The sequence below is a fragment of the Panthera uncia genome, unplaced genomic scaffold, assembly GCF_023721935.1.
Source record: "Panthera uncia isolate 11264 unplaced genomic scaffold, Puncia_PCG_1.0 HiC_scaffold_970, whole genome shotgun sequence".
In the NCBI taxonomy this organism is placed as follows: Eukaryota; Metazoa; Chordata; class Mammalia; order Carnivora; family Felidae; genus Panthera; species Panthera uncia.
Window position 1 is genome coordinate 1 of NW_026060167.1, and position 20380 is coordinate 20380.

Sequence of the window (20380 nt, forward strand, 5' to 3'; positions counted from 1 at the left end):
AATAAATAAAAAACGTTGAAAAAAAAAATTAAAAAAAAAAAAAACCAAAAACAGATTTCTGGACCCCACCCTAGAATGTCTGATTCAACGAGGCCCAAGAATCTGCCTTTTGAACAAGCCCCCGGGTGTTGCTGCGGGTCCCGGAACCAAACGATTTGTGACCCTCCAGGCTAGCACCATGTGATACATCACACGTCATCTGGCGGCATCTCTTATTGCCTTGTGGTAACTCTTGACATCTCTTCACATACACTTCCTGCACTTAAAACATCTCCCCTGCCCAACGTTCTGTCCTCCGGCTCCCTTGTACTCCAAGCTACTCCCTCTGCAGCAGTCAGTGAACAAATTCTCATCGAGTCTAACCAGATGCAAGACACTGGGCTACATAGTCGACAACTGTATCATGCCTACAATAGCGTCCATCTTTACAACACTTGCACCCCAGTTGTGAAGTGTGAAGGCCATGGGGATTGTGGAGGCAGAGAAGACCTGGGTTTGAATTCTATCCTCAAAACTTTCTAAGTCGGAACTTATGCCAGTGCCCTAACTTCTCCGAACCTTCGGGCTCTCCTGTGTTAGTGACGCCAATAATAGCTATCTTGTAAGTTTGCTTTGAAGAGTAAATGAACTGGTGTATTTTAGCAGTGTCCCCTGGTAGGAGGAGATGCACCAATGGCCCAAGTGCCTGGAGTTTCAACTAGCGGCCTACTATGGCATTAGAATTTTGATTTTAGGGCACCTGGGTGGCTCCGTCAGTCAAGTGTCCGACTTTGGCTCAGGTCATGAACTCACAGTTCCTGAGTTTGAGCCCCACACCGGGCTCTGGGCTGACCGCCTGGAGCCTGGAACCTGCTTCAGATTCTGTGTCTCCCTCTCTCTCTCTCTCTGCCCTTCCCTCACACTCCCTCTCTCTCTCAAAAATAAATACACATTTAAAAGATTTAAAAAAAAAGAATTTTGATTTGACTCCAGGGAACATATACTATGCTTTTAGTCTTATAAAATCTACTCCAAGTGAAATAGGAAGCGTTACGTATGTATAAGCCTCGACCACCAGCCTGGACTAAAGCAGGCCAAGTGGCCTGATTTCTGCACGCATATCCTCACATCGGTCTTGGCTCCCTGAAAAATACCACTCCGAGCACTGGAAGAAAAAGCAAGGAGAGACATGCACTCTGGTGCATGCTTAATTATTCCTCAATATTCTTGAGAGCATCAGGGGTTGCCTTGGAGAGAAGGAGACAGTTTCTACCATTGTTTGTTATCCTCAATCCCTCTTCTGCATTTTCTATTAAAGCAAAGCCTCTGGCTTAGAAGAAAGTATCTTCCCTGAGAGACATGAGCAACAACTTCCTCATTTTTTTGTCACCTCATCCTGATATCTGTCCTTACGAGTCAGCGACTCAAATTCAGTGTGTCTAGGAATCACCAAGGGTAGTAAGATGCAGACTCATAAGCTAGAAACTCCCAGAATTTGCACTTTAAAAAAAATGGTAATGTTTACTTATTTTTGAGAGAGACAGAGAGACGGAGCACGAGCAGGGGAGGGGCAGAGAGAGAGGGAGACACAGAATCCGAAGCAAGCTCCAGGCTCTGAGCCGTCAGCCCAGAGCCCGACGCGGGGCTCGAACTCACGGACCGCGAGATCATGAGCTGAGCCAGAGTCAGATGCTTAACCGACCGAGCCACCCAGGCGCCCCCCAAAATTTGCACTTTTAATGTGAACCCAAGGTGATTCCCATATAGGTGGTTTGAAATCCATGCTTTGATCGCTTCGGTGAACCAACCATGATCTTTCTACATGCTATTCACCCCAACCTGGAAGCTTCATAGCCTCCACTCAAGCTTTGTAGCCTAGTCCAAATGCTACTGTCACTGCGATTTGTATCTTGACAGTCCTAGGCATAATTAGTGACGTTCACCTTGATTTTCCCATAGTATAGTCTCCAAGCCTCTATGACAGCTGTCTCTTAAATTGCCCATCTTCTTCCCACTACTCTGAGTAAAGGGGCAGCATTTTCTTCATCAATTTCTTTTCCAGTTTCCAATAAATATTTGATTTAAGTATTTACATCAATATATATTTGATATCCGATTCGTTTAATTAATGTCTGTAACCACCTTAGAAAGAAAAGAAAATTTAGAAAAATCGTACACATTGTTAATTTCCACTGACAAGTTCTTAATGGTATTATGTCCACGGTCACCTTTTAGAAGCCAATTCAGGGAGAGTCATCCAAAAAGTTAGACTTCTACAAACTGGATATCGATTGGAGCACCAACTCTAATTCAACCCTTGTCTTGTGAGCCTCCCCAGAACAACTCTAGTTATCTCAACGCTTCTTAAAGCAAAATTAGTTACAAGATTTTTTATTGAAATTTACATACAGTACGGGGGTGCCTGAGCGGCTCAGTCAGTTGAACGTCCGACTCTTGATTTTGGCCCAGGTCATGATCCCAGAGTCGTGAGATCGAGCCCCGCATCAGGCTGCTCACCAAACGTGGGGCTTGCTTGGGATTCTCTCTCTTTCTCTCTCTCTCTCTCTCTCTCAAAATAATAAAAATTAAAAATATACAGTATGCATCACTTTTAAAATTATCATTCTTTCTCACACATTTCATAAGTGACAAGTCACTGCTTTACAGTCTTGAAAAGAAGGAAACTGATGTGAAACCTTGAATGTTGTAAACCTCATCAAAGTGTGTAAATTGAGTCTCTAGAGGCTAGAGACAATATTCATTCATTTACTCATTTTTCAAATTTGTTATCAAGAGCCCACTGCATGTCATTTGCTACTCTAGACACTAATAAAAAAACAGCCTTGATGGAATCTGCAATACTGCAATTAATGATCTTTACTCTAACACGATAGACTACAAATAGTCCCCATGCTTCTCCTCTTGTAATTTGATAAACATCCTGCATTGAAGTTCTCTTGGAAGCCACCTCTCTGGTGCTATTTGATCTTTGCTCTTGAAATTAATTCAGTCTTTGAGATGAGACTGTGTTCTCTCTCATCTGCTGGCTGGGTTAGTAGCACAGGCTCAATTGTGCTTTTGTATTCCTGTAGAAATATCTTGCGGTCCACCAACTTTTGTAGAAAATGCCATCACTCGAGGCGTGCGTTATCAGTATGGGGACATGATCACCTACTCCTGCTACAGTGGATACATGTTGGAAGGTCCCCTAAGGAGTGTTTGCCTAGAGAATGGAACCTGGACATCACCTCCTGTTTGCAGAGGTAAGGCAATATTTGGATGGTTATTTCTCATTGAAACTGTAGAGAAATGTATATGGAAGTCTGGGGAGGCCAACAGCTAGGATGCCTGCTCTGTTCTTTTTCCTTGGCTTTAAATTTTCTCTTGGGGCACCTGTGTGGCTCAGTTGGTTGAGCATCTGACTTCAGCTCAGGTCATGATATCACAGTTTGTGGGTTCGAGCCCCGCATCAGGCTCTGTGCTGACAGCTCAGAGTCTGGAGCTGTTTTGGATTCTGTGTCTCCCTCTCTCTCTGCCCCTACCCCACTCGCACTCTGTCTCCCTTTTACTCTCTCAAAAATAAACATTAAGAAAAAATTTTTAAAAATAAATACGTTTCCCTTGACATTTGTGTCATTTTCCTTAACATTCTGGGTTTGAGTTTTAAAAGCTTTCACACAAAACTCTGGCCCACCACACTGCCCCTTCCTGAGTCAATCATGGCTCCTCAGGGAAGTGCTTGTGCTCTCTTGGAGTGTTCTCCAGCTGCTAGGGGGAACTGTGTCATGTCTGAGCCACGAGGACACCTCTCGGATGCTCAGGTATTTCAGCAGATTCCAGTTCCACACTCGCATCCTGGGTAGACCCCTAGCCCCGCTGGGGACGGGATAGCCCACCCAGTGGGCAGATTCAGAGGGAAGAGGTACCAGTCAGCCCCAGGGAATCTGAGCCCACCCCATGGTCTCCCTGGCCACGCTGGGGGCTGGTGACAAGCACTCTGAGTTCATGTGAGCACTGCTGTCTCTTAATTTGGTGCACTGAATTGGCAAACCCAAGGATGAATTGTGTATGTGCACTCAATAAAATCTCCCTTGGGGGAAGAAGGTTCTGTGCTTAAAATTCTACAAAATTGAAAGAAATAGACAATGAGGCAGCCTGGTATGTCCTAAAACTTATACTTTTCTAGTAAAACAGATTTGTTTTGTTTTGTTTTGTTTTACAAATCATAGTGATTGTTCCATTCTACTGAAAGTCAGGAGCTATGCTAGTGAACATGACAGACATTAACCCAGGAACTAAAAGAATAATCTAATTGTTGAATGGATTGTTCACACAGCCGCGTGAACAATGGTTGGATTTGGATTTGGGGTGAAAAGGCCAAAGTCTTTAATGACCTGGGAGGGTGGGAGAATTGAGGAAATCCATGAATGAATGGCCTCAAAAGAGGCAAGGGCAAGTGCAAGAGCTGGAAGGAGATTGTCTGACAGCAGCAGTGAGAAATGAGATCACTTACAGGCGAGATGTAAGAGAAGGTACAACCTCTTCCTCGTGAGAGGGCAGCTGAGGAGGTGACATCCTCAAAGAATAGCCCAAGTTTCCCTTAAAACCAGAAGGCAAATGAGAGTTGTGTGTTTGCTTTGCTTGCTTGTTTGTGTCTTCACTTGTTTGTTTTAAGACACTGAGTGTCTTAAAGAGGCAGCACCAAAGAGCTATTGGCCATCAAAGGGCACCTTCAGAAGGGCATTTTCACATCTTCTGGAAGAGGCATTTCCCCTGGGGCAGACCAAAAGAGATTATCTTTGGTCTAAACCACCTTGTCCCCTTCTGCTCTGAACCCCCAGGTTATTAAATTTTGGAAGCCATATTCCCAGAACTACCCAAGCTTGTGTATGCCTCTTTCTCAAAACCCTCACGTTAACCCTCGCTGAATCTTGAGATTCAGTTTTGTTTCTCTTCTGTAAAACTTGACTCAAGGAAATATAAATAAGGAATCCTATCTTCTGACAGACACTCTTCTGTAATTCCCTAGATTTGTGACCCATCCTGCTTCTTTTCCAGCTGTCTGTCGATTCCCATGTCAGAATGGAGGTATCTGCCAACGTCCAAATGCCTGTTCCTGTCCAGATGGCTGGATGGGGCGCCTCTGTGAAGAACGTGAGTCTCCTCAGACCTTACATACTATGTCCTTAAATCTTACTTTGAGTCCTGATACCTTGCCTGGAGGCTGCCAAATCAGGGGAGTTACCAGGAACTGGCTTTACTGGTGGAAGGAACTCATTTGCTTTGGTGGAGGCAAACTTTACTGGTGGAAGGAACTGGCTTTACTGGTGGAAGGAACTCATTTGCTTTTGGTGGGCTTTACTGGTGGAAGGAGCTCATTTGGTCCTGTGGTAGACCAGACAAGAGCATCTGGAGTCTATCTGAATATGTCAATTGGTTGCAGAAGAATTGGAATATAAGTGACCTTGAAAACACAGTTATCAAGAGCCATCTCCACACATACCTCCTGTCACAAATTCCCAAGAATCTTCTTGGGAAGCAGTTTATAATAGAGGGTTTCCCAGCCCCCATCTTCTCCTACCTCAAGTCAATTTATATACTGTGTCTCTCATTGCTGCAGTTGGGATAAATTCACAGCATTGCATAACATTGTACTTTGTGTGTCGTATTTGCAACCCACCATTCACTCTTTTTCATTAGGGGTGGTTCTTCCCAACTTAAAAAAAAAAATAGGGGAAGCGGTCACTCCTGTGTCTACACAACGCTTAGTAAATTAATACAGAATTTTGATCCTTGTAAGTTTGAATTTGAACTTGCGGGAGAAAGGGAATAAGTGATTTTGAAAAACATTTCAATGTCTAAACTATTCTCTGTTTTAATATCTTAAAAAATATATGTGGGGAAAAATTATTGCCTGTTTCATTGGGAGGGGTATATGGAAATCACATCCAGGGTCATTCATGTGATGGCTCTTGGCCTCTATCAGTTTTATCATTTTTTGAAGGCCAGACATGTCATAAGAGATTCTAAAACTGTTTTGAGTGTAACTATTTCAACTAATCTAGAAAGAAAAAAAATATACAATGGAAATAAATTTAGGCCAACAACTCACCAAAGCAAGTGTTCTCACACTGAGTAAGAAAGAAGAAGAATCATGTTTTTCCTCCCTCTGCTCTGCTATCATTCTTTCTCATTTAGAGCTCCCAAACTTGACCTGCTTTAATGCTAAGCGTCCAAAGACCGGGGAAACATTTACCCTGGGGGACCCTGACAGCAGGCCTCGCTTGGTTCACAGAGCACGTGCCTGTGCTACTGCATTAGACCAGGGTTCCCCAAGCTTTAAGGTGCATACGCACCACCTAGGAGATGTGAAATGCAGATTCTGATTCAGTAGTTCTGGGTTGGGACCTGCGATTCTGCATTTTGTAGCCAACTCCTCGGTAATGCTATTGGCTGGAGAACTGTGCTTTGAGTAGCAAGCCAATAGACAGCCTCACTCCTTCTAAACAGACTATTCCCTTTTAAAGAGCTCAGTAATTTCTAGGAAGAATGATCACTGGGGACAGCGTAGGAGAGGCCTCACTCAGTCCCCATCAGGCCTTTGCTTCAAGGAAATAAAGGATGAGCTGTTCCATCGCTACTAATGTGTTGCCAACACCGGCCTACAGAGAGCCCATCTGACCCGTTCTTAGATTTAATTCGAGACAATAAGAGAGCCTCGAGATGGCCAAACTTCTTGAGCACTTTATGTAATTTGAAAAGGAAATTTGAAACAATAATAACGGGAGAACATTCTGCTTATCCTGTGAAGAGAAAGCACAGCACTTAGCGGACATCGATCACGGTGTATCCTCTCTAAAAGAGTACATTTGGCACTAGAGTCATTTCATTAGGCTAAAGGTCCAGCCTTACTTTCCTGATTGTGTTTTTCCAGTGATACTGATTAATAAACAGAACACATCTGGGGAGACTATCTAGTGGGTCATTCAAGGTTTTACTCCTCCCGGAAAACGTTTTGTGAACACTTGAACGTATGTCTGAGTGTGTGTGTTTTGATTTAATCCCTGTCGATCTCCTTTCTAGCAATATGCATCCTCCCCTGTCTGAACGGTGGTCGCTGTGTGGCCCCTTATCAGTGTGATTGCCCACCTGGCTGGACGGGGTCCCGCTGTCATACAGGTAGGTCTTCTCTCTGAGTTTGTTTTCTTGGTGACTTGGCTCCATGAGGCCCTGGAGAACATTGATGAGTATGACTCAGATTCAGAGGTGGCAGTGAAACAAAAGGATGCCAAGGTTTTTCACAAATCCCCCAAGATGGTGTCTTGAATGATAGTCTCAATGCTGAACTCTACGGCTGCTTCGTAGGCACCTGTCAGGGTCGTGAACCAAAGAAGAGCTTCTAAGTCAGCTCAGCCGCCTGCCTTCTTCACGTCATCTGCTCTGTTTGCAGAATATTGAGAAAGCATGCGGAGGTTCAGAAGAATATTTATTTTAAACTCTGTGAAACTAAATTACTGTATTTGTGGTAACTAGAAAGAACACGACCCTGAATAAAAACCATTTAAGTGGAAATCTCCCCAAAGAGATGGTTCCTTCGTGGACAACAGTAACAAACTGTTGTTCATGGATTGGTGACAAATCTTGTCCCCTTAACCTTTGCCTGTCTCAAACATTTACTCTTCTGTACTTTGAGGTCTTAACTGATTATCGATCTGTCCTTGCTCCTACTAGATTATATGCCACTTGAGGGCAGGGATGCTTCTTCATGATCTTTGTATGTCTGCTACCTAGCATAAGTGCCTGCATATGACCAGTTTCTCATTTCGAATAAATGAATCTGCTTGAAACGACAGGTTTTGGGGCGCCTGGGTGGCTCAGTCCGTGAAGCATCCAGCTTCGGCTCAGGTCATGATCTCACGGTCTGTGGTTTCAAGCCCCGAGTCGGGCTCTGTGCTGACAGCTCAGAGCCTGGAGACTGCTTTGGATTCCGTGTCTCTCTCTCTCTCTCTCTCTCTCTCTCTCTCTCTCTCTCTCTCTCTCTCTGCCCCTCCTCTGCTCATGCTCTGTCTCTCTCTGTCTCTCATTAAACATTAAGTTTTTAAAAAAATAAATAAATAAATGACAGGTTTTTAAAGTCTGAAATCTTTAGGCAACTGTTAAAAGAACAGAACTTGCTGTATTTATTTGTATTATGTCTAACACTCTACCATCCCTCGTGAAAGCAGTATTTATACCACCTCTCTGGTGGGTAAAACATCAAATAGAACAGGCATATTGGCACCAGGGTTTGGCATGAACTCTAAGGCTCGGTGACCATGTAATTTAGCTTTCACACTAGGGCATTTTTTGAGTGAAAGGGGTACTATTAATAAGTAAACCAAGGGAATGGGAGTGAAACATACTGTCACAGGCAAAAATCACACGTGTAGTCACCCTCAATGTGACTCAAGCCAGCCACCCATGAATGTAGGAAAGGAAAAACCTACCAGAGGAAGCCAAATGTGAAGCTTTTGTTTGAAACTCTAAATGCAATCTATATAGTGTTTGTTTCTAATAAGTCAGCTGTGATGTTTTATCTGCATTTTTCAAATTGAAGTCACATGCAGACGAGTCTGGCCCTTTTCCAGGCATCTTACTCTGCAGCGGGGGCACCGCTCTTCGAGATGGAGGCATCCTTGAGTCTCCTGCTCCTTCCTCTGCGATCACCAGTATCAGCCCCTTTCTGTTTCTTTCTGCACAGTATCTCCTACATCCTCCTCTGTCCTCGCTGTCACCAGCTAGCAAAAGATCTCTTGTTTGAATCACTGTCAGAGTCTATTGATTAATCTTTCTGTCTCCATTTCCCAGATAGACATCACTATGTACCACTTTGGGCCTATCTTTTTGCCCTATTTAGGAACCTAACATGGTTCCCTATTGTCTCCATATCCAGCCCAAATTTTTCAGCCCAAATTCTTCTAACCTCCAAGGTTCTGCCTAAATTGGCTTCAGCGCACCTGATAAAACTCAGTTCCCATCCTACCAATCCCATACCATCCCCCACAGTGATGGCTTCTTCATTACCCCCGAATAGTCAGTCCCTTCTCCCCGCATCTCTCAGCACAAACTCACAGTCTCCCTCTTTCCCTTACCTCTTCAACGCTTATCCAACCTCAAAAACCCTGCTTAAGCTTCCTCTTATCCCCAAACTTGCTTTATACCACAATAATCTATTTTCTAACATTCCATTTCTGTAGATACTACACAGTTAGTTAGAACCATGAAGTTTAAAGCTCCATTGATCTGCTTTATTTGTATTTCTTTTAGCTCCTTGGCTCCCTAACTAGAATAAGCTCCCTAATGATGCTGCATCATATAGTGTTCCTTTCTTGTTAACCTCGCAGCAGCTATCTTGGCATGTGCTTACACTCCCTACATACTAAGCAGACAGCAGTGTATGAAACAGGAGAAAAGATGCAGAATGGCCTCTAAGTAGATAATTCTAGCTAACTGAAGTCTCTAAAAGGGGCTCTGCCAACAGTGAACATAGGTACACTAACCAAGTAAAGACATTCAGAAGTCTTCGCAAGCATAGAATCAGAAAAGCGAGAGTAGTCACCAAAAGATCATTCTAGTCAAAAGTGTGGAAGCGTAACACAGGTGTGTTCACCATAGCAGGACTGAAGCGGTAGAGGGAATGTAGGGGTGTGGCTGGAAATGAAGCTGTAAAGATGGACAGAGCCAGAGTAGAAAAATGCAATGGGTGCCAAGTTCAAGATGCTGGATTAGGTCTTAAGAGCAACAGAAGACACTGAAGGGTTTTAAGCAGGAAACTCATACGATCGGATTTTCTTTTAGAAAAGTGATTTTGGCAGCAGTATGGAAAATGGCAGAAAGTAACACTTGCAATAGTTGCACTTGAAAAATTTGCACTTCAAAATGGTATACATCACATCGGTTGCATAAATAAAAAGAATTGCTGAGAAAAATCAGTGGATTTAATGTCATCAGCAGAGGTTTCAATACACAGGCAGGACTTAACCTGGGACTTACATTTGCAACTTGACTAGCTTGGAAGGGAAAGGGAGGGATGGTGGGTAGTTCACATGAGATCCAAGGTCAAACAGAGTGGCAGGAATGTGTAATACAAACGGTCAGTGAGGAATGGGAGTGGCTGGAGTGGAAAGCAGCATCAGATCTTATTCTACACCTCTTCATGGATGTTTTCCAACCTGCTAAATATTAATTAAATAAATGCATGAATTTTTCATCCCAGCTGTTTGCCAGTCTCCCTGCTTAAATGGTGGAAAATGCATAAGACCGAACCGATGTCATTGTCTCTCAGCTTGGACAGGACATGACTGCTCCAGGTAAGACCATTAGAAGAAACAAATGTTTAACTATAACACAAAGAGATCAAAATTCAAGTTAAGTGTGTCCCAAAAGCCAGAACGTATCTCCAGTTTAAGTAGAAGCTTTTATTTTCCAAAAATATCCGCTTTCAGGTACTCTTTAAATTTGAACTAAAGCCACACAAAGAAATGTTAGTTAAGGATTGACAAAAGGGTATCTCACAAATAAATAATCTTGTTTGTGCTCACCTTTGGCAGTGCATAAAGTCAAAATCGGAACACTACAGAGAAAGTTAGCATGGCGTCCTCTAAAAGGATTGCATGCAAATTCATGCAACATTCCATAGTTTTCCAAATAAAAGAAAAAAGGTTTCATTAAACAAATAAATTAACTGCCTTCATGAACAGAAGATTGCATCCTTCATATGTAAGGTTGTAAAATAAATAATAAACAGTACATTTTAATGATGTTCATTTGCATTCCTGATTATAAAAAATACTATTGAAATTGATAAGAAATGTTTATTTTTAAAATCAAAACTCCTGGGGCGCCTGGGTGGCTTGGTCGGTTAAGCGTCCGACTTCGGCTCGGGTCATGATCTCACGGTCCGTGAGTTCGAGCCCCGCGTCGGGCTCTGTGCTGACAGCTCAGAGCCTGGAGCCTGTTTCAGATTCTGTGTCTCCCTCTCTCTCTGCCCCTCCCCTGTTCATGCTCTGTCTCTCTCTGTCTCAAAAATAAATAAATGTTAAAAAAAAATTTTTTTTTAAATAAAATCAAAACTCCTGTTTCATATTTTTAGTGTGTGTGTGTATATATATATATACACACATATATACATTCAGTATTTAATTGACTAAAAAATTTTAGTGTAAAAATACATCTGTCAATTGGTTTCTCATTTCTAACCAGTAAGTATGTTAGTTGAGAAAAGATTATCACAAAATTAAGTCTAAGGAAAAAATAGTTTAAAATAATGTAAACTTTTTTATTGAAGAATAATTGACATACATTATATTAGTTTCAGGTATACGATATAATGATTTGATATTTGTATATATATTATAAAATGATTACCACAGTAGATCTAGTTAGCATCCATCACCATATATAATTACAAAATTTTTTTCTCATGGTAAGAACTTTTAAGATTTGCTGTCTTAGCAATTTTCAAATATGCAATACAGTGTTTTTAACTGTAGTCACCATGTTGTATGTCACATCCCCACGGCTTATTTATTTTATAACTAGAAGTTTGTACCTTTTGACTCCGTTCATCCATTTCACCCCCACCCCCTGCCTCTGGCAACCACCAATCCGTTTTCTGTATCTGTAAGGGATTTTTTTGGATGTTATTTATATTAGTGAGACCATATGGTATTTGTCTTTCTCTGTCCAACTTATCTCACTTAGCATAAAGTCCTCAGGGGCCATCCATGTTGTTGTAAATGGCAAGATTTCATTCTTTCGTAGCTGAATAGTATTTCAGTGTGTGTGTGTGTGTGTGTGTGTGTGTGTGTGTGTGTCACATTTTCTTTATCCATTTATCAATTAATAGACACTTAGGTTGTTTTCATATCTTAGCTATTATAAATAATGCTGCAGTGAACATGGTACCTACATCTTTTCAAGTTCGTATTTTCATTTTCTTCAGAGAAATACCCAGAAGTACAAGTAGAATTACTGGATTGTATGGCAGTTTTGTTTTTAATTTTTTTTTCTTTTTTGAGGCGCCTCCATGCTGTTTGCATAGTATGCAATTTGCATTCCTACCGACAACGCACAAATGTTCCCTTTTCTCCACATTCTTGCCGAAACTTGTTATTTCTTGTCTTTCTGATAATAGCCATTCTCCCTGGTGTGAGGTGATATCTCACTGTGGTTTTGATTAGCATTTCCCTGATGGCTGATGATGTTGAGCACTTTTCATGTACCTATTGGCCTGCTATATGTCTTCTTTGGGAAAATGTGTATTCATATCCTCTGCCTGTTTTTTAATCAAATTGTTTGGGGTTTGTTTTTATTTTGTTTCGTTTGTTTGTTTGTTTTGTTATTGGGTTGTATAAGCTCTTTATATATTTTGGATGGTGACGTCTTATCAGATATATAATCCCATTCAGTAGGTGGCCTTTTCATTTTGTTTGTTGATAGTTTCATTTGCTGTGAAGAAATTTTTAGTTTGATGTAGTCCCACTTGCTGATTTTTGCTTTTCTTGACTTTGCTTTTGCTGTCAAATCCCCCCCAAAAATCATCACCAAGTTCTATGTTTTCTTCTAGGAGTCTTATGGTTTCAGCTCTTATATTCAAATCTTTAATCCATTTTGAGTTAATTTTTATGTTTGGTATAAGAAAGTGGTCCAATTTCATTCTTTGGCATGTGGCTGTCCATTTTTCCCAGCACCATTTGTTGAAGAGTCTGTTGTATATCCTTGGCTCCTTTGTCATAAATTAATTGACCATACATGCAAAGGTTTATTTCTGGGCTCTTTTTTCTGTCTTTCTGATCTCCATGTCTGATATTATGGCAATACCATATTGTTTTGATTACTAAACTTTGTAATATAGTTTGAAATGCAAGAGCATGATGCCTCTAGCTTTGTTTTTCTTCCTCAAGGTTTAAACTTTTTTAAACTTCAGGAAATGTCAGACGTACTACATCATACCATGGATAAAATATTTTCAATATTGTAACATCGTCCTCACAAATGTTGCAATGTTGGAATATTAACAGCTCTATTTTAAGGTTTTCAGTACGTGTCATTGTATTACATCACTTAGATTTGTATTATGTACGTTTACTTCTGTCTTAAAGTAATCATGAAAAATAAATGGATATTTTCACATTCTCTTTAAAAAGTGGGAAATTCAGCTAACTGAAATCATCTCTAATTTTCCCATTTTTTTAAATTTCGTTGTGATTAGAATACAATTCAGCTTGCAAAGGCAAAAACCTATTTAAGTACACACTTTATTAACAACAACAACAACAACAAAAAAAAATCAGCCCTGGGCCAATGAATTTCTTCCTATCAAGTGTATGCCATCTCTGCAGAGAGAAAACATAAACTCCAAAGAGCAAATTTGGATTATATATGGATATGTAGAAACTTCCAAGATAAAAATGATGGTTTTACGTGAGAGCAGAGTTGAAAGAATTTTAAAAAACGAGAGTCAAACTGCAATGGATTTCTGGGGGGAAAAAGGAAAAGAAGAGAGAGAGAGAGAAAAGAAAAGATAAAAGGACTAAGAATGACAGTGACTCAAAAAGGAACAGGAAGTATTTATAAAATTCTTATAATTTTATACTTTCTATTTCAACTCCTTCATCTTCTAGATAAGAAAAGGAAACCCAGAGTTTGTGTGGTTCCCTAACATCAAAATACTCCAGAGGATCTCTTTCTCAACTAGGGGAAGGATAATTATTAGCTTATGTGAAGAAAATGATTAATAAAGAGAACAAAATCTCGATTTTTTTAAAGCAAAAGTTTAATGAAGGAATCCAGATGTATATATTCAGCAAAATGAGTTAAGAGGCATATCCCACATACGAGGAGAGGTTCATCTTCAACCCAGAAAATGGGGCAAGTCCCTGCCTCCTTGTACTGTGATCAGTTATTCTAAGAGATGTGTAACAGTCGGGACTCTCTTATTGCAACTCTAACTAGCTTCACTAAAGAAAGGAATGTGTCCTCAGGCTAGAAGGACCTTGCACCCAAAGACATGAGGTGGCTGAGCATCAGGAGGACCAGACTGAGGACTTGAAAGCCACCTAAAGCCTGTCCGCCTCTCGTCTCCCCTCCTCTCTCCAGCGTCTGTTCCATCCTGTCTTTTGCTGCAGTGGGGTTTTCTCTGCTGCTCAGTTCAGGTGGAGGGACAGCCCTGCTTATAGCTTCCACATTTCACATGTCATCCCACGGTATCCACACAAATAAGGCACTGACCCCGTTTAACAATCCAGAAGAACTGACTACTGCAGATCGATTGAAGGGCCCACGAGGGGTCAGTGAACTGCGGCCCTAGGTTGAGTTCTGTTATACTAACTTGAAGGGTCATTTTGTCAAAATCTCTACCTTACTTATGGGTGAAGGGGAGAGGCGGCTGGCAGTTCCTGGAAGAAAGAAAGGTGGAGTATGATTCCCTGAAATGGGGAGAAGAGAAAGCTTTTCTGAGAAATCAAAACAGTAAATATTTCCAAGCAATTTTTTATTTTCTTCTCTCCCACAAGACTGAGTGCCTTGAAGATTGTATCCCTCGGACTTGGTACAGGCACAAAAACTGGTGCTCAGTAGACGCTTCTTCACGGATGGAGCGCCTTCCTGCCATCAGTGACAGCTGGGGGAGAAGCACCCCATGGCAACCATTAAATCCCTCAGCCTCTAACCTCCTCTGCTGATGAATAAGGCAGACCCTGTATCATTTCCAGTTCGTTCCATCCTTAAGAAAGAGACTGGGTTTCCTCTGATCTCTATGAGCATCTTCAGAAAATTGACCCTAAGTAAATGCCGTAAACAAAAACCATCAACTGTTAATGCTTAAGAGACTTCCAGGTTCACAAAGTCCAAACTCATCATTTTAGAGATAAGAGGATTATCAGACAGGGAATTGGTGAGAGGGACGGGATCAAAACCCGGGTTCTGTTGATTCTCAGATCTTTTCATAAGGTAGCACCTGTTCTCAAGGAATGACCCCCATCCCTACAAACCATGTCACAGATAATGCCCAGGCATCTGAGACTTTCAATGCTGTTGTCATCAGCCCCTAAGCTCTTAACGTCTTCAGTTTTTCTGTTGAATCTCTTTGTTTTTTTGTTCCAGGAAAAGGAGGACTGGGTTTTAACCACTGCACAACCAACCAGCTCTCCTAAAAGCAGGATCATCTCTTCCTGGGAGTCCTGGGCATCCTGGAACTTACGCAAAGAAATTCCAACACGGTGCTGGGTCTTGTTTTGTTTAGTAAACTTGTTATTTTGGGTTTACCTTTTTATTTTGTGTTATATTTTGTTATTCGTTGTGACATACTTTGTTACATGTTTCCATTTTTAAATATGCTTGTATTTTCTATATAAAAATATATTAAATACATGCTGCTCCGCTCACAAACTGTACATACTCTGCTGTCTGTTGGGAAAGTTCCTGCTACACATTTTTATTCCGTTACTTCAAGTGATTTTCCAATTAAAATATATTTTGCTATGAAATAATATTTTGCTGGATAGTGCCATTTTGTGAGCTGTCCAGGAAATAATGAAGAGGGTCATGATCTTTCATCTGTGCTATTGGCACAGTACAGGATCACAAGCAGTGTACCAAGAAATCCCAATGAAGGAGACCCCTTCCTTCTAGCTCTTTCTTCTTTACAGTATGTGTAACAGTAAAGGTTTCCTTTTATTTAATCAGCAGGTAAGCACTGGACATACTACCCTCCATACAGAATGCTGTCCCGGCTCAGAGGGCAGCCTGGCTAATTCCTTTCCCAGAACTTGTAAAGCTGTAGGCAATCAACTTAGTGGACAGAGGAAGAAAGTATAATGGTCATGGTTCACAAAACAAAGCGCTCCCCTTTCTTCTCGCAGCTGGAATAAGAAATGCAAGAACCGGAAGATTAACAGAGAGCCCACTTCTGGGTCAGAATTCCACAACTCACTGCTTTGGGAGAAAGGAGACAGGAATAGCAGGACAGAGAAAGGAAAGGAAAAGTGCAAATGGGAGAAGGTCCCCAAAACTGTGCTCCTGGTCTCACTTGCAAAAAAAGAATTGATGCTGCCCAAGGCAGAGCGGACCTGCTCCTCAGTCCCCGCTAACTCCATCACCATACTTCTGCCGGGATAAAGACTTCCCGAAACTTCTGGGGGAAAAAGACGCCAAACGCTAGGTTTTGTTTAAAATAGGAACATCACGATCACCTCACTTTCATCCTCTGGGAGAAATGTTCCCAAATAGGCCATGGAGTGCATTGTAACGCTATGAAGCAATGCAGGAATGATGAAAAAGATCTTCATTGTCCTAGTGGTTCTCTTTACTGCCCTGCACGTACCGGCTGTTGACTTCTCCTTATTTCTCCTGACATTCGCTCTCGACCAATTTTACGTGCTTACAAGCATACCTCTTATTTAGCTTATCACTGTCCCGTCAGCTTCCAAACTATGTTGATCTTCATCATAATCATAAAACTACAAAATGAAAGCCAAGTAACAAAAAGGAAGAGAGTACCAGAAAATACAAGCTAGGGAAAGCTACTGCAATTGAAAACAAAACTCACTTCTGAAAGTGTGCCTACGGAGTAGAACTCGTATTGGGTTACTTTGAATAGGTTAAAAAATCCATATTTCACAATAAGTCAAATTATCTGTGTTATGCAGACAGTAATATGAAATAAACCATCATACATATGAGGTTTGCAAATCATATTTCCTAACTAGAAATGTGAGTCACAGAGTAACAACACTAAAAGTAGTTGAAGAATGTTCTTTTTTAAATTTTCTATACTGCATATATTCACAATGAATTCTTAAATTTCTAAAAAGGAAGTGAGAGTGTTTGTCCAGGATGCCAAAACCTATCTGTTCCAGACCAACTATAACCAGTCCTGTAGTGAGGTATTAAATGCTTCCCTTTAAAATCAGCAACAAAGCAAAAAAGCTGTCCCCACTTATCTTGGACATTATTCTGTGAGTTCTAGCCAAAACAGTAATACATAAATTTATCAAACAAATAAAAGGTATAAAGATGAGAAAATTGATAGTCACAAGTTTTATTTTGGCAGAAGGTGATACACCTTGTAAAATGAAAACCCAAAGGCCTGAAAATCCATTAAAAACAGAGTCCAGTAAGCTGAATTGTTACAGATAAATATACAAAAAGAGCTTTCCTGAATATTTATAAAGTAGAAAATATAGTGAAAAAGATCCTATTCATAATATCAGCATATTTATATAAAATATAAATATATTATAATTACATAATTATATAAGATTATATAATCATGACCTGCGCCAAAATCAAGAGTTGGACGTTGAACTGACTGAGCCACCCAGGTGTCCTGGAAATTAAAATACTTTAAAGAAAAATGATGAAAAGGCCCATCTTCACTAAAATTCAAAACACTGAAAAGCTACAGTAAGTATGGGGCCCCTGGGTGGCTCAGTCGTTTAAGCATCCAACTCTTGACTTCAGCTCAGGTCATGATCTCAAGATCTGTGAGTTTGAGCCCCACATCAGGCTCTGCGCTGACAGTGTGGATCCTGCTTGGGATTCTCTCTCTCTCTCTCTCTCTCTCTCTCTCTCTCTGTCTCTCACTCTCTTTCTATGCCCCTCCCCCACTCGCGCTCTCTCTCAAAATAAATTTTAAAAAAAGCTACAGTAATTCGAATAGTGCATGCTGGACCAAGAGTCACAAAAGCATCTGGGGTGCCTGGGTAGCTCAGTTGGTTAAGCACCTGACTCGATGCCAGCTCTGGTCTTGATCAGGGTCCGAAGTTCAGGCCCCACACTGGGCTCTGTGCTAGGCATGAAGCCCACTTAAAATTTTAAAAAAATTACAAAAGCATCAATGTGATAGTTTATATACATAATTTCAAATATTCTACTTAAAAAATCGTAAGTGACCAGTGGAATTTTTGTTGCCAAGTATTAGAAGGAGTGACTGCCATTAGACAATTGGTAAAATTTAGAGAATCTTTTAATTTGTATTTTCACCACAAACAAAACTAAATTCAGGGTGGATAGGGAAGTGAAATACCAATATTAAAACCATAAAAATGGCTTTGGGAATTAATTTTTCTTAACAGTTTGAAGGCTTAATAACCTCTCCTAAGCCTAGAAGTCAGAATAATCATGGTAGGAACGATGGGCAGATTTGATAGCATCTGGAAAGTTCTGGTGTCATTTAAAAAGTCGTAATCAGATTTTTATAACAGACCAAGGAACAGTGTCTTTATTATATCTTTATTATATAAATTGAAGAAGATTTATGAATTCAAGAACTCAGACAACCCACCAAAGAAATGCAGTAAATTCATATACATGTGAGAAACTGTTGGGCCTCACAAATGTGGCATGTACATTCAAACAATAGTGAGAAGCCATTTTTTTTACTGGATCAGCAGTGACTTATTTTGAATGTTAATAAACAATGTGGGCAAATGTAGGAAATTTTATACATTGTCAGTGAAAATGTAAATCAGTATAATAATTTTAGAAAGCATTTTGACCATATGTATCCTTAAAAGTATTTGTACAGGGGCGCCTGCTGTGACTTCAGTGCATTAAGTATCCAACTCTTGATCTTGGCTCAGGTCATGATCTCCCAGTTCATGAGTTCGAGCCCCCTGTGGGGCTCCTCCTCGCTGACAGCATGGAGCCTGCTTAGGATTCTGACTCTCCTTCTCTCTGCCCCTCCCTTGCTCTCACTCACTTGTTCTCTCAAAATAAATAAATAAACTTACAAATAAGTGTTTTTATACACTTTGAGCTAATATAAAGCACATTTTAGGCATAATTGAGTTGATCATAGCATTGTTATTATTGGCTAAAATATGGACGTGGATGAAAGGTTCAACAGTAAGGAATTCTAAACTCTGTTACCTGATGCTCATTTTGAATCACATATTACATCGCTTTCAAAGCTATGCAGTAACATGGAAAATGCTTGTGGTACAAGGTTAACTTGGGAGAAAAACAAGATATAACATTTTCCATGCTCATTTGGTTACAAATCTACAAAAGTAATGCATAATAAAAATTCTAAGGAAAAATGCCAAGGTCACAGAATTATAACTATTAGAACTTGAATTAAAACTCATAGTGGCGTCTAGTCGGTTAAGAGCCAACTTTGGCTCAGGTCATGACCTTGCGGTCCGTGAGTTTGAGCCCCATGTCTGGCTCTGTGCTGACAGATCAGAGCCTGGAGCCTGCTTTGGATTCTGTGTCTCCCTCTCTCACTGCCTGTCTCCTGCTCATGTTCTGTCTCTGTCTCTCTCAAAAAAAAATCTAAAAAAAAAAACAGTAAATCTTTTCTTTTTCAAATTAATATCAATCATGTTTACTAGAAGCTGACTAGCAAATTAACTGAAGCCAGTGGGTTAGGGTGTGCTATAACCAAATAAATCTTAAGTTCCTATGGCTTCTCAAAAAGGACAAAGGATGTAGCAAAACCAAATGTGGTCAGGAGGAGACAAAAAACAAAGACTGACATTAACCTTGGGAACTTGAAATTATTATGCACAATGAAAGAAACCAGATGCAAAAGGCCGTATATTGTTTGATTCCATTTATGTAAAATGCCCAGAATAGGCAGATCTACAGGGACAGAAGATACACAAGGAGAGAATGAGAAGTAACTGGTGATGAGAACAAGATTGCTTTGGGGGGTGATGAGATGTTCTGCAATTAGATAGTGGTGATCGTCGCACAACTTTGGGAATAGACTAAAAACCACTGATTTGTACACTTTAAAAATAATTTGAAAATAAAATTTTAAGGAACTCACAAAAGAAATATGTATTTGACTACAAAACATGAAAACTTCTGGAGCGCCTGGGTGGCTCTGTCAGTTAAGCATCTGACTCTTGATTTTGGCTCAGGTCGTGATTTCATGATTCGTGAGTTTGAGCCCCGCGTTGGGCTCCACACTGGCAGCATGGAGCCTGCTTGAGATTCTCTCTCTCTCCCCCTCTCTCTCTCTCTGCCCCTCCCCAGTTCATGCACACGCTCTTGCTCTCTCTCTCAAAATAAATAAACTTCAAAAAATGTGAAAACTTCTCTCACAAGTCAAAAATGACCATAAACGGAGTTTCCAACAAAGCAAAAACATACATGACAAAATAATAATACTCTAAAGTATTAAGACTTAATAAATAGCCCTTAGAAAACATTTTGTTTGGGGCCGAGATATGCACGAGCAATTCATTAAAGAAGAAATACAGATAGAAAAGGAGTAGCCTCGGGGCACCTGGGTGGCTCAGTCAGTTAAGCGGTCGACTTCGGCTCAGGTCATGATCTCGCGGTCCGTGAGTTCAAACCCCACGTCGGGCTCTGTGCTGACAGCTCAGAGCCCAGAGCCTGTTTCAGATTC

The 20380-nt window shown here is 40.7% G+C and overlaps 1 protein-coding gene and 1 non-coding gene across 2 annotated transcripts; both read left to right on the plus strand.

Annotated features, from left to right (window-relative positions):
* The first annotated feature begins 3050 nt into the window (after nt 1-3050).
* LOC125918546 (sushi, von Willebrand factor type A, EGF and pentraxin domain-containing protein 1-like) lies at nt 3051-17203 on the plus strand. Its single transcript, XM_049624529.1, has 5 exons — nt 3051-3242; nt 5038-5133; nt 7063-7158; nt 10235-10328; nt 15124-17203. The coding sequence occupies exons 1-5, from the start codon at nt 3143-3145 to the stop codon at nt 15143-15145; spliced, it is 408 nt and encodes a 135-aa protein (XP_049480486.1). The 5' UTR covers nt 3051-3142; the 3' UTR covers nt 15146-17203.
* On the plus strand, nt 10552-10661 carry LOC125918547 (U6 spliceosomal RNA). The gene has a single exon (XR_007456469.1). It is a non-coding gene; the product is annotated as a U6 spliceosomal RNA (small nuclear RNA).
* Nucleotides 17204-20380: the final 3177 nt, after the last annotated feature.